General features: G+C 40.1%; 1 protein-coding gene across 1 annotated transcript; it reads right to left on the bottom strand.

The window, feature by feature from the left end:
- Nucleotides 1-2,126: 2,126 nt before the first annotated feature.
- Nucleotides 2,127-5,114, bottom strand: cep20 (centrosomal protein 20). The gene is made up of 4 exons (XM_008409144.3): nt 4,994-5,114; nt 3,404-3,601; nt 3,100-3,184; nt 2,127-2,516 (listed from the first exon to the last, which is right to left on the bottom strand). The coding sequence occupies exons 1-4, from the start codon at nt 5,019-5,021 to the stop codon at nt 2,405-2,407; spliced, it is 423 nt and encodes a 140-aa protein (XP_008407366.1). The 5' UTR covers nt 5,022-5,114; the 3' UTR covers nt 2,127-2,404.
- Nucleotides 5,115-13,069: the final 7,955 nt, after the last annotated feature.

Below are 13,069 nucleotides of genomic sequence, written 5' to 3'. Positions count from 1 at the left end.
AATAGTCAGAATTTAAAACTACTTAGCAGCTTTCTCAATAACATAATTGAAACTCACCTCAATTATTGTTGAACATGTAATGACAAATTTTTCTATGCTATTTTGTTGAAAAAAGTTGATTATTCAAGACAAAATCTACTTTCCCAAAACACTCTATGCACATGGTGACGTCAAAAAAGGCACCAGAAAACTTATTAGGAGTTCCTTTTTGTACATCCACCTACATTTTTCATATTTGTTACTGAAAAAAAAACCACCTCTGGATTATATCCTTTAAGTTTATTGCCGTGTGTTCAAGTCAAAATGAATGCAAATGCAAATTACGTAATAAATGTGTGGAAACTGGGCCCTCTTTCTCTGCTCTACATGAAAAGCTGTGCTGCTAGACTAAATGAATAAATCACAGAAATAACCTTGGCTACACAACTGATTTAATGCTACTATTAAAAAAATCCAAACTGGAATTAGGGCCCCAAATCCAATTGTGGTCAAGGCCCCTCATAGTCTTTGGTTGGTTCTGTAATAAATACTTTTCTCAGTAAAGAGAGATGCAAGACATCATGAAACTAAACTGCAAGTTTCAGAGCAGAGCGTTCTAAAACAAAGATCTGAACTTTACTTTGTCCAAACATTTTCCCTTCCTCCCTTGTCCAGCTGTGTGAGAGAAAAAAAGAAAAGAAAAAAAAAAAAACATCTGACCAGTTCCTCAAATTAATTATTAAAAGCTGGGGCAAATCCAAAAAAGCAGGGAGGAAGATAACGTGAGTGGAAAGTCAAGAATCAGATCCAGCGAAGCGAACGCATCCAAATGGAACAAAATCAGGAGTATTTTTAACGACTCAAAATAAAAGGTTATTTTGAAGAGCACTTTGAAATTACGCGAGGTCACCGACAAGCCGTCCATCACCAAACCTACGTAAACTGCTTAGAATGTGAACCTCTCATCAGGCTGGTGCGTCAAAATAAAAAAATAAATAAAAAAAGACAAAACATACAACAGGAGGTTTTTTTTTATATATCGAAATTTTGATCACAGTCCTAATGTTTCATTTTCTTCGCCTTTATGGCCATAGATGGCCATCCATTGGCGCAATAATATGTTTATAGATATGTTTGACCCTCTTGGAATGCAATTTCATTCTAATTTGAGCTTGGAAGGAAACAGAATTTTTCCCTCTGCTGCATGTAAAAGAGAAATGGAGTCGATGCGACTATGAAAGCCGTCCTGTTTGCAGACAACTGCTCCACGAAGCAGAGAAGAAAATTCAACCTGCGAAAACAGGAACATCGATTCCAACGGTCCACATGCAGCTTTATGGGCTTATGTGGCACTTTCTTTCCTCCTTATGTAACATTTAATAAGGTTGGAAACTTACAAATACATGTTCAACATCAATTCAAATGTTCTACAGGTAATTTATTAAAACAGTAGAACACACTATTTTCTAAACATGGTCTGTTTAGTTTTCTTTCATCCTCAAACTATGGCAAATTAGCAACTGGACGTAATTTGGGCTGAATTCACCGGTGCTAAGGATCTAGGTTAATCCAAACCAATGATAAATAACGATTTCTGACATGGACGAAACTCTGACTCCCAATTACATTTGAGTTTTGTATTACCATAAAGACTTTCAAATAAAATGTTTGTTAATGTAACTTTAGGGCTTAAATGTTTATAAAAACAAGTAAACTATGAAAACATCTGTAGGTAAAAAAAATAAAAAAATCTGGATCTTGGAGAAACCAGACAACTAGCTGCAAAAAACAATTTAAAAATGCACCATCTAAGGTGGTGGTGTCCATTTCTGGCTAGTGTCCCGAGGCTTTTACACAAGTCCCTGATGCAGCACACCTCATTCTGAATAATTGAAAAACTACACCTGCTACCAAGCTCTGCTGATACATGTTAGCATCCTGCCTGTTTAGGGCAGGGTTATTGGAGGATTTTAAAATGCAAGCATTGGGATGGGTCAGGTTCTCCTGATCAAACAGCAGTCCTCACCATTTCTGTGGTGATGTCGCCACCATGTGGCACACAATTAAAACAGCACCTTTTCTGAATAAAGCTCAATGTATCTTAAAATAAAGAAGTCTGTATTATTAAAACAGTAAACGGACATATATTTGTAAACACAAAAAATATGAAAAAGTTTAATTTTTGTACAAAATGTATTGTTTACATCTCCTGTAAAGAAGACAAGAAAAAAAAACCCTCAATCCATCCCCCCACACTTTGCCAACTTATAAAATACCATTTACCCCTCCATCCCCCCTTTAGGCCTTTCATTCTGCAAGTCTTCTACATTACAAAATAAGTTGTATTCAGGTAGGTGGTGCAGAACTCCTGCGAGAGCCAAAGCGACTTCTAAGTCCGTGAGCATCGCTGGTCAGGAGCTGAACGTCACGAATCATGTCCAGGAGCTGAGATGCTCACAGCAGCACCTCGCAGCAAAACCTTCCCTCGGTTATCGCTGCTGTTCAGGAAGTGAGAAAACAGCCCATACAGCAGAGGTCTATAAAATAAGAATAATAAAAACAGCAAAAATGTAAATATATATATATATGTATATTTTACTTTCTTCATAATTTCAACTATAACAAAAAAAAAAGGTTGACAGATGCGGTTCTGGGTCAGTGATTTACTGGTTGAGCAAATGCCTTAAAAGGCATCAAACTTTAAAGCCAAACCCTGATCTGAAGCATGAAATATTATTTACTGCAGCAATTAACTCACTTCATGTCATCACATTGATCGAGGTTCATTGAGATATAAAAACTGCTAACATTATCTCTAGTATTTTCAAGTAAGTATATTGTACAAACTGGTATTTAAGGTATTCAACGGATAATAAACTATTTTTGGTTACAGCAGAAAAGATAAAAGCTCATCCTCAGACTGACTGGATTGTGATTTTTGAACAAAGCCAGAGAGTTAAATAAACGCAGTTAGATTTTCTTATTTTAAAATGCTGCAAAAAGTTCGTAAACCTCTGGTATTTTTTATTTCAGATTATACACTGTGAGGATGACATTGTGTTTGTGCCAAGTTCACAGCAAACTGTGCTGAGATTTTTCAAATACCGACTCGGGCCTTACACAGACTTGGAGTTTGCGTCCTCCGAGACTCTCAGCTCAGCGGCCAAAAACTGTCTGTCCAAGGGAGTTTCAGGTTGTCCTGACTCTGTGAAAGCAAACATTGGAGAGAAGTAGCTCACTGGTGTGAAATCAGAGCAAGTTAAACTAACAGAAAGTGAAATCTGAAAGGAAAGTACACATTTTCTAAGGTGAAAAATGCTGATGGGTTTATGACGACATGTGTGCTTGATCTTGACACAGTTAGCTTGGGTTCGTATTGAAATCCTTGTCATTAGATAGAGCCACGTTTGATGAACTTACCCACCTGCTGTGAGCACCGACGCAGTGTGCCTGTACTTGTTGAACTCCAGATATTCCCGGATGAGCTCGTTTATGAGCAGGTTTTCGTGGGACAACGACGGCCGCGCTTCCCGCTGTTCATCCAGGGCGCTGAACACCTCCGCTCGGATCCGAGCCTTCAGCTGGCCCATTACGCCACGGGACTCCAGTTTCTGCCTCATGGCTGAAAGGTTCAGACTCTCTCTGAATTATGAATTACGATTCCCTTCCCATTCAAATGCAAATTAAACTGGCATGTAAGTAGAAAAAGGTGACAGGATGCCAAAGTTGCTTTAAAATCACAGATTTATATATTTTTTTACTGCAAGAAAAAAAAAAAATCAGCCACCAACTGTACTGTAAATAGCATTGCTGTGGTGTAAAATAACTTTCTATAGGTTTTAATTCTCAAGTATTATAGTACATGAGACAGTTTGTTAAAGGGGCCAAAATAATGTGTTTGGAAGCACATTATTCCAAACACATTATTTGGAATAATGTGTTTTGATATTTACATATCAAAACTCCATACTTTTTCACCCTCAAATTTCCAGTTTTTCCAACCCATTTTTTAAATATTTACTACTAATGTGCTGCAAATATTTCTACAGTCATCAGCTTTAAACATAGAGCCAGTCAAACCTCCAGGAATGAATGGACGGAAGAGCGGATAAGAAACTCGTTGCAGACACTAATAGATCTGAAAACACAAATATTTTGTTTTCTTTGCATACTCTGACCTATAAAATATACTGCTCAAAAAAATGAAGGGAACACTTAAACACAATATAACTCCAAGTAAATCAAACTTCTGTGAAATCAAACTGTCCACTTAGGAAGCAACACTGATTGACCCGACGAGGGTCCCCGTTGTCAATCAGTGTTGCTTCCTAAGTGGACAGTTTGATTTCACAGAAGTTTGATTTACTTGGAGTTATATTGTGTTGTTTAAGTGTTCCCTTTATTTTTTTGAGCAGTGTACTTAGAAACCCTGAAAAAGAAAAATGATGTGCGGCACTTGCCAAAATTCATTCAAATATTATTGAATGAAGGTTCGGATTTTCAATTCCTGACTTGTTAAATACTACTTATAAAGATGGGAATATGATCATAAGGCAGTTTTTAACCCATAAAAGAGCTTAATACGTCTACTTCTAGTTTTAAATACTTAAATTTCCCCCAGAAACAAAAGGTCATTACAGTTAGCTAACTAGCTCGTTGCTATCTAGCATCAGTAAACTAACAGAAACTCGAGGTAAACAATACCTCGAGCTTTTAGACTCGAGCTTTAATGCTTGAAATGTAAATACAATACAGAAGAGACTATCATTCATCAAGCCCTTTCAGTAACTGTAAACTCTTGGCTAAAATGTCCACGAATCGATAGGTAAAACGGAGTTTTGAGTTTGTTATGCTGGCCAACCAGTCCTCCTTCATTCAACATCATTCGTGACAATTAGCTTGTCACGACACAAGCTAATTGTGTCGTGACTCGTCCTTCACGACACAACTAGGTTTTATTAATAATTTTAGGCCTAAAATAAATAAGGAAGTTGACTAAAAGAAGAACGCTTACCATCCTTCAACTCAGAGATGGTCGCCATTGTAATTAGTGTAAACAAACCCTGGAATAACGGTTGGCTATACAAACATCTGCCACCTAGTGGCCAAGTTTTATATCTACAACGGTGACTCGAAAGACTACAAAACAATGCACACCGATGCAGTTATAACTGGATATAGGACGCAAAATAAATAAGAAAATAATAAATAATAATAAAAAAAAGCAAAATAAATAAGTTCTAATAAGATATATTTTGAGTTGTTTTTTCCTTTCAAGCTCTCCGTCTACTGCCTGGTTTGTAAGTGGGATATGTTCCACAATTGTTGGTAACATTAAAAAAAAAAATATACTCCTCCATCAGATTTTGGACATACTTTTGAGAGGGTTTCTTAGAATTTAAATGTCTTTCAAACTATGTTTGAAAAACAAATATTACAACAATTATGAAGACATTGTTTCTTTTTTTCCCCTGCGAATTCACTGACAGACTGTGTGTGTGTGTGTGTGTGTGTCAGTGGTGGAGAAAGTACTCAAAAAATGTACTTAAGTAAAAGTACAAATACACAGACACAAATGTACTCAAGTAAAAGTAAAACTACCACATTAGCATTTGTACTTAAGTAAAAGTAAAAAAGTACTGGCTTTTAAAAATACTTAAGTATTAAAAGTAAAAGTGCTTGCTGAATGGATTACCTAATCGCTAATATCATTAAGTGTCCCGATCATATTTAATTTTAATACATTAGAAAACAACCTGCTGAATACTATTAATCAATCATTAATCATTTTGTCTAGATTAATGTCAAGTTGTCAAAACAAAGACATTTTCAATAATGTCAACTTTGTATTAAAAGTGTCATGATTTACTGAATGACGCTTTATGACAACACTCATAAATATTTATGAAGACTTATTCATGTCCATGACAGATGTTTATGACGGTGTCATGTCAGTCTTATTCACCTGCCTTCAAATAAAGTGTTACCGGCTAGGTTTATGTAGCATTTGATTTTAACAAAATATTTATACCTGTATTTCATAAAAATAATGGTAGACTTTCGGCATTTATTTTGAAGTATGTTGATCCTGTTTACAACTATGATTTTCATGTACAAAAGCAATTTTTTATGTTCCATCTTATAGTAATAACTTAACAAAACTGTTTATTTGACTTCAAAGACTAGAGTCAAAATTGCTTTACATTTAATTTATACGTTGAAAATTTGTATAGTAAAATGCAATAAATTAGTTGTGATGTACAGAAGATAAACAATAGCAAGCTCAAGAATATGTTTAGCTCTTAATATATAATAGTAAAGGTTAGTTATAAAGACTAGATGACGTCAATTTATGGTCTTAAATTGCAAAATAAAGTCTGCAAATTGATTGCAGAATGGTTTCATTTTTACATCACTTTGCATGAGCTACTTTCAAACTAAGTGTTTTGTGTTCTACAACTACATTTCCTGTGGACTTAGAATTTAATTTTGTTTCAAAATTATGTTAAGAATATATTAAATACATTAACTTTAATATATTTTACACTATAATTAACATATGGTATAGAATACAGACTTCAATGGTTTGGAGGACAAAAGTATTTGGAAATGTCCAAGGTTTTTTAAAAAAAAAAGTTTGTGAATGCATCACAAAAGACAGAGTAAAAAGAGAATTTCAGTTTTGGGTTAACTAAATATTGGTAAATTTGACATAAAAACTGTTAAATTATGGAAATTTTTTTGATGGAAATTCTGAAAAAAATAAATAAAAATAAAAAATACAGAAAATGTCCTGGTAATTCTCTGCCATGATATTTTCAGTGTTTTTTATAGAATTTCCATCAGAAGTTTCCCGTAATTTAACAGTATTTTATTTCAAAGTTTTCCATAAAAAAACAGGGAAATGTCCTGGTAATTTCTGTCAGTACACTTTCTCGTTTTTTATGGAATTTCAGCAGAATTTTTCCATAATTTAAGTTTTTTTCCCCATAATTTAACATAAACTGTTAAATTATGGCCCACCACCACTTCAGGTGACATTTCCCATATTCTCAAACTCAAAGCTTGACATGTATGGGGCAACGTCAGAGCTCATCTACTGACTGACTACATAAACTAAAAGCTGGATCATAGATATTTTTAATAAGCGTATTTGTGAGCCTGCCTCTTTTTATTAAATTGAAATTAATTTTAGATTTTTATATGACTTTTTCTCAGATTAACTTAGAAAACAAGTTGTTATTATTACAGGTTAGTTTTCTAAACAACAAAAAAGTATCTGTTAGGGAAGCTCAAAAATGAAAAATTGGACTGATATTGATATCCGATAGTAACACTGCTGTTATGCCAGATTTACCAATTCGTTATTTTGTCAGTTTTTTTTATATGATTACTCGATTAATAGTAAGAATAATCGATAGATTACGCGATTACTAAAATTTTTGCTTACAATAGCCCTAATTATATAAATAAAATAGCATTTATAGGTGGATCGGGGGGATTAATTCTCTCCTTCACCCCCCTCCTTCTACACCCAGACCTCCTCCCCCTTCTTGCAATTCGCTGTCCGGCCGCCCCCCCCACCCAGCACTCAACGGTACGCTAGACCGGCCCCACCCTCTTTGACCCCTCACATATACCTCTACATTGAGGGGGGACTAGTGTACCTCTCCTGGTACACTAGCCCCCCGAATGTCTCTCCTTCGCCCCCCTCTTTCTACATACAGCCAGACCTCCTCCCCCTTCTTGCAATTCGCAGTCCGTCTGCCCCCCAGCACTTAATGGTTCGCTAGACTGGCCCCACCCTTTTTGACCCCCCACATCTACCTCTACATTGAGGGGGGCTAGAGTACCTCTCACTAGCCCCCCGAATGTCTCTGCTTCGCCCCCCTCTTTCCACATACAGCCAGACCTCCTCCCCCTTCGTGCAATTCGCCGTCCGTCTGCCCCCCCAGCACTTAATGGTTCGCTAGACTGGCCCCCCCTTTTCGACCCACAACCTCTACATTGAGGGGGGCTAGTGTACCTTCATGGTACACTAACCCCCCTCCTCTACAGCCAAACCTCCTCCCCTTCTTGCAATTTGCCGTTCATCCGCCCCCAGACTCAACGGTACGCTAGACCGGCCCACCCTTTGACCCCTCACATCTATCTCTACATTGAGGGGGGCTAGTGTACCTTCATGGTACACTAACCCCCCCAATGTCTCTCCTTTGCCCCCTCCTTCTACAGCCAAACCTCCTCCCTTTTCTTGCAATTTGCTGTCCGTCCGCCTCCCCAGCACTCAACGGTACGCTAGACCGGCCCCACCCTCTTTGACCCCTCACATCTATCTCTACATTGACGGTGGGCTAGTGTTCCTCTCATGGTACACTAGCCCCCCCTCAATGTCTCTCCTTCGTTCAATCCTTTGCTTCCCCCGCCCCCCACCTCTCTAACGATACATCAGCCCCCCACCTTCTCTCCTTCTTCGAACCCCTTCTAGCCTCCCAGTGGGCCATCGTTCCCTCGGCCTCCAATTCTGATTCTTCAGGTCAATCTACCCGTCTTGCTCTCACTGTAACAACGGATGACTAAAGGTTTCCGGTATTCTCAGATTGAAAACTTGCAAGCAATCTTTAAGGCCATAATCATCCGCTCTGGTAAGTTGCGAAGTTCTGCTGAGGAACAGTTTTGACACTTCTGACAAGGTGTCACTACGTTGGTGAGATTAGGCATGAGGACTCAGAGGTCTGTCGTGAGTCGGAGACAGGTCCTGACTCAGAGACAGGTCATAACTCTGAGGCAGGTCCCGACTCTGAGGCAGGTCCCGTCTCAGAGGTCGGTCCCGTCTCGGGGACGGGTCCCGACTCAGAGGCAGGTCCCGTCTCAGAGGCAGGTCCTGTCTCAGAGGCCGGTCCCATCTCAGAGGCCGGTCCCATCTCAGAGGTCGGTCCCGACGCTGAGGCGGGTCCTGACGCTGAGGCCGGTCCCGTCTCAGAGGCCGGTCCCGTCTCAGAGGCCGGTCCCGTCTCAGAGGTCGGTCCCGTCTCGGGGACGGGTCCCGACTCAGAGGCAGGTCCCGTCTCAGAGGCAGGTCCCGTCTCAGAGGCCGGTCCCATCTCAGAGGTCGGTCCCGACGCTGAGGCGGGTCCTGACGCTGAGGCGGGTCCTGACTCTGAGGCAGATCCTGACTCGGAGACGGGTCCTGACTCGGAGACGGGTCCTGACTCGGGGACGGGTCCCATCTCGGAGACGGGTCCCATCTCAGAGGCAGGTCCCATCTCAGAGGTCGGTCCCGTCTCAGAGTTCTGTCCTGACTCGGTGACAGGCCCTGACTCTGAGGCAGGTCCTGACACTGAGGCTGGTCCTGACGCTGAGGCGGGTCCTGACGCTGAGGCGGGTCCTGACGCTGAGGCGGGTCCTGACGCTGAGGCGGGTCCTGATGCTGAGGCGGGTCCTGACGCTGAGGCAGATCCTGACTCGGAGACGGTTCCTGACTCGGGGACGGGTCCTGACTCTGAGGCGGGTGCTGACGCTGAGGCGGGTCCTAACGCTGAGGCGGGTCCAGACTCTGAGGCGGATCCAGACTCGGAGACGGGTCCTGACTCGGGGACGGGTCCTGACTCGGAGACGGGTCCTAACTCTGAGGCGGGCCCTGACTCTGAGTTCAGCCCTGACTCCTCCAAGTCAGTACCAACCTCTGAGTTGACCACATTTAGAGGCCCAGCTAAGTGTGGACTAAACACATTTGATCCACTCTTGGTGGGCTCTTGCCTCTCTTCTTCGTCTGGATTGTCTCCACAACCCGCAGCCTTTTTGATGAGGCCCCATGCCTTTTGAAGAAAGGTGTCTTTGAGATTGATTTTTCGTGGTCGTGCAAGGGTTCTTTTAAAGCATTCCACAACCTTGTAAATCACTAGTGGGTTGTTGCTTTTGATCATTTTGAAGAGCAGTTCTCTAACTGCGTCTTCATTGCCCCAGAGAAGTTGCAGGATGTCTCGGCAGGCTTTTTTTTCCATTTTGTCATAAAAGACAAAATCTATATCCTTGACTTCTTTCCATATTTTTGGAGCAAGCTTTCTCTGGACTGGTTCGGTGTCCTTCCTTTTGTAATGCCCATAGCTAGATCTGTAACTGGACTTGTAAATCAATCTCCAAAGAATATTTTGAACCATAACTCTCCTTTCTTCTTCTGTTCCATGTCTAAATCCCATCCTGTTTGCGTCCCTCAAAAATTGTTCAGGGTCCATGGTTTCCTGAGTATAATCTTCACTGAGGCAGTTTTCATCTGCGTACAAGTCTTCAGTTGGAAAAAAAGTCTTTCGGATCTTTCTTTTGGTAGACGCTAACATTTTCTTTGGAGGAACAGGATTCTCCAGGTGCTTTTTGAATTTTTCCACGATGACTTGGTGTCCTTCTGGGTGTTCCAGTAGTGCGATTAAATGCAGTCCACTGGCAAAGTGGAATGCATCTCTCGCAAGACTCTGGAAAATCCTTTCACCAAGCTCTTCTGAAACCTCAGAGAGTACATTCACATTTATATCTCCAGTTTTTCTCAAAAGTAAGATCAAAATTTTGCTATGTTGTTCCTCAAAGACTTGTCGGACAAGATGCAGAGTTGGTCCATCTGCAGCCTTTTCAATCACTTCCCACAAAAGTTCACTGAGAAAGTTTCTCTTTTTGTAATCTGGGCTTCTTTGACCAGGATGAACTTTGCTGGACAATGTCTTTTTCACTTTCGTCCAAAAAGAAACCTTAGGTTTCACATCCATTTCTCTCTGTGGGCTTTCGTCGTTCATCTTTGTTGTGCTGAGCTAAAACGTCCAAATGAATCTCGAGTTGACTGACTTGTTAACTGATTTGTGGTAACTGATCAGAGAATTAACTGATCAGTTGGTGATGTCATGGACTCTATGACATCATAAAGTCATCCTCAGAAGGGCCTCATGACACATACATCATTTGACGTCATGCTGATGACATCATTGTCAGCAGCATGGCAACTGTTGCTAAGGGTAAAAATAGCACGCAGTGAGCATGCGCTCTGAAAAAAAAATTAATCTGTGGCCACTAAATGCATTATTCCCGCAAGTCTGAACTGGCAGTGATTTGCGCAGCTTAACAGGACCATTGGCCCCTCCACTTACCGCCCACCCATTTTTATTTGTTATTTGGGTTCCATCTCCTAACAGGCATAGAGCAAATGTCAGGGGAACCACAACATGACCTGGGCCGGGCTATGAGTCAAACAAACCTCTTGTGATGCCCACTGGTGTGTGAAAAAAAAGTAAAAAAAGGAGCATTTAAATGTTTATGGGGTTATGATGATAATAATAATAATAATAATAATAATAATAATAATAATAATATTTTACTTGTTTACAGGGGTTAAAGATAATGGGTGCAGTAACGGTGTTTCACCGGTATGTGGTGCATGGGAACTCTGAGCTGCCAGTTGCTCTGCAGTTTCTCATAAGCTGAGAGAAATTGGAGTAACAGACTGCGTCTCCCGTGTGCTAATTTACTTGAGGTGAGAATAACCCTCAAGTTTATTTTAACCAGTGGTGGAGAAAGTACTCAAAAAATGTACTTAAGTAAAAGTACAAATACACAGACAAAAATGTACTCAAGTAAAAGTAAAACTACCACATTAGCATTTGTACTTAAGTAAAAGTAAAAAAAGTACTGGCTTTTAAAAATACTTAAGTATTAAAAGTAAAAGTGCTTGCTGAATGGATTAGCTAATCGCTAATATCATTAAGTGTCCCGATCGTATTTAATTTTAATACATTAGAAATGTGCCATTTTAATGAACAATGCCACAGATAAAGCATGTTTTTATTATGTTTACAGTATGTGATTACTTACTATGTGATTCTATGCATCATACTTTCAGGGATGGAAACATCTTGTCTCCTGTCCTAACATAACATGAACTTCACTTTTCTTTTGCTACTAGTGGCTTTTATTTTTAAAGAAATCCAACAGAAAGTGGATGGAAAGAAGGTGGGTGGGAGAGGACAGGCAACCAAGGAGCCAGTAGCAGAGTTGTAGTCAAGGTCACCGACCCAAGACCAAGTCAAGACCAGCACCCCGCGCTACGTGACACAAAAAAAATAACTTTTACTTATCAAAATTGCTTCTCAAATTGATCTGAAAGATCCACATTCCCATAAAAAACTAGTTATTAAATACTTAAGAGCTTAAATAAATGCAATCAGTAAAGATCCGTCCAGAAGAATCGGATCGTTCCTGAATGTACCAGCGTTGTCCCATATTTGCAACACCTCAGTCAACACCTCCACACAATAATTCAGGGCATGAATGACAACTTTTTTTCATCTCAGATGCAACATGTGTGTCTACGTCAGTACAGCTAGCTTTGCTAGCATCACGTCCACAGATCTTACCTTTCTTTAAGCTTTCCTTCCAAGTGACGCTAAAAGTTGGACGAAGTCCCCACCGTCTGTGAAAGCGAAGCGTTGCTGATTTTACATGTAGCCATATCAATTTATGTAGCGCTATTATATTACTGATGATTAGACTCGCTCAGAGGAAACCACTGCGCATGTCTGGAGCTTCGCGTGCGAGTAAAGGTGGAGGCGATGGGTGACAACAGACACGTAAGTTACGCTATTGCTCGGATTTTACGGCGCCACCTTACGTCCCTGAACTTCACATTTTAACGGAAAAAAAGAGCAACGCGACTTGGATGTAACGAGTAACGCGACAGTTTGTAGAAATGTAGTGAAGTAGAAAGTACAGATACTTACTGTAAAATGTAGTGGAGTAAAAGTATAAAGTATCCATTATTAAATCTACTTAAGTAAAGTACAGATACACGAAAATTGTACTTAAGTACAGTAACGAAGTACTTCCCACCACTGGTGTGTGCGTGTGTGTGTGTGTGTGTGTGTGTGTGCGTGTGTGTGTGTGTGTGTGTGTGTGTGTGTGTGCGTGTGTGTGTGTGTGTGCCACATTGTCTGACCTCTGAAGAGAGATTCAACTGTCTTTGATGGCATTTTTTTGTCAATACTCATTTGTCTTAGTTTTGTGTGTTATACTTTTTTGTGAAACTTTAGAAATTTTTGAACAATTAATGTGGTCA

Source organism: Poecilia reticulata, chromosome 1, assembly GCF_904066995.2.
Source record: "Poecilia reticulata chromosome 1, P_reticulata-male-v2, whole genome shotgun sequence".
Classification (NCBI taxonomy): domain Eukaryota; kingdom Metazoa; phylum Chordata; class Actinopteri; order Cyprinodontiformes; family Poeciliidae; genus Poecilia; species Poecilia reticulata.
The sequence above is the reverse complement of the archived record's forward strand: the minus strand, read 5'-3'. Positions and strand labels throughout refer to the sequence as shown.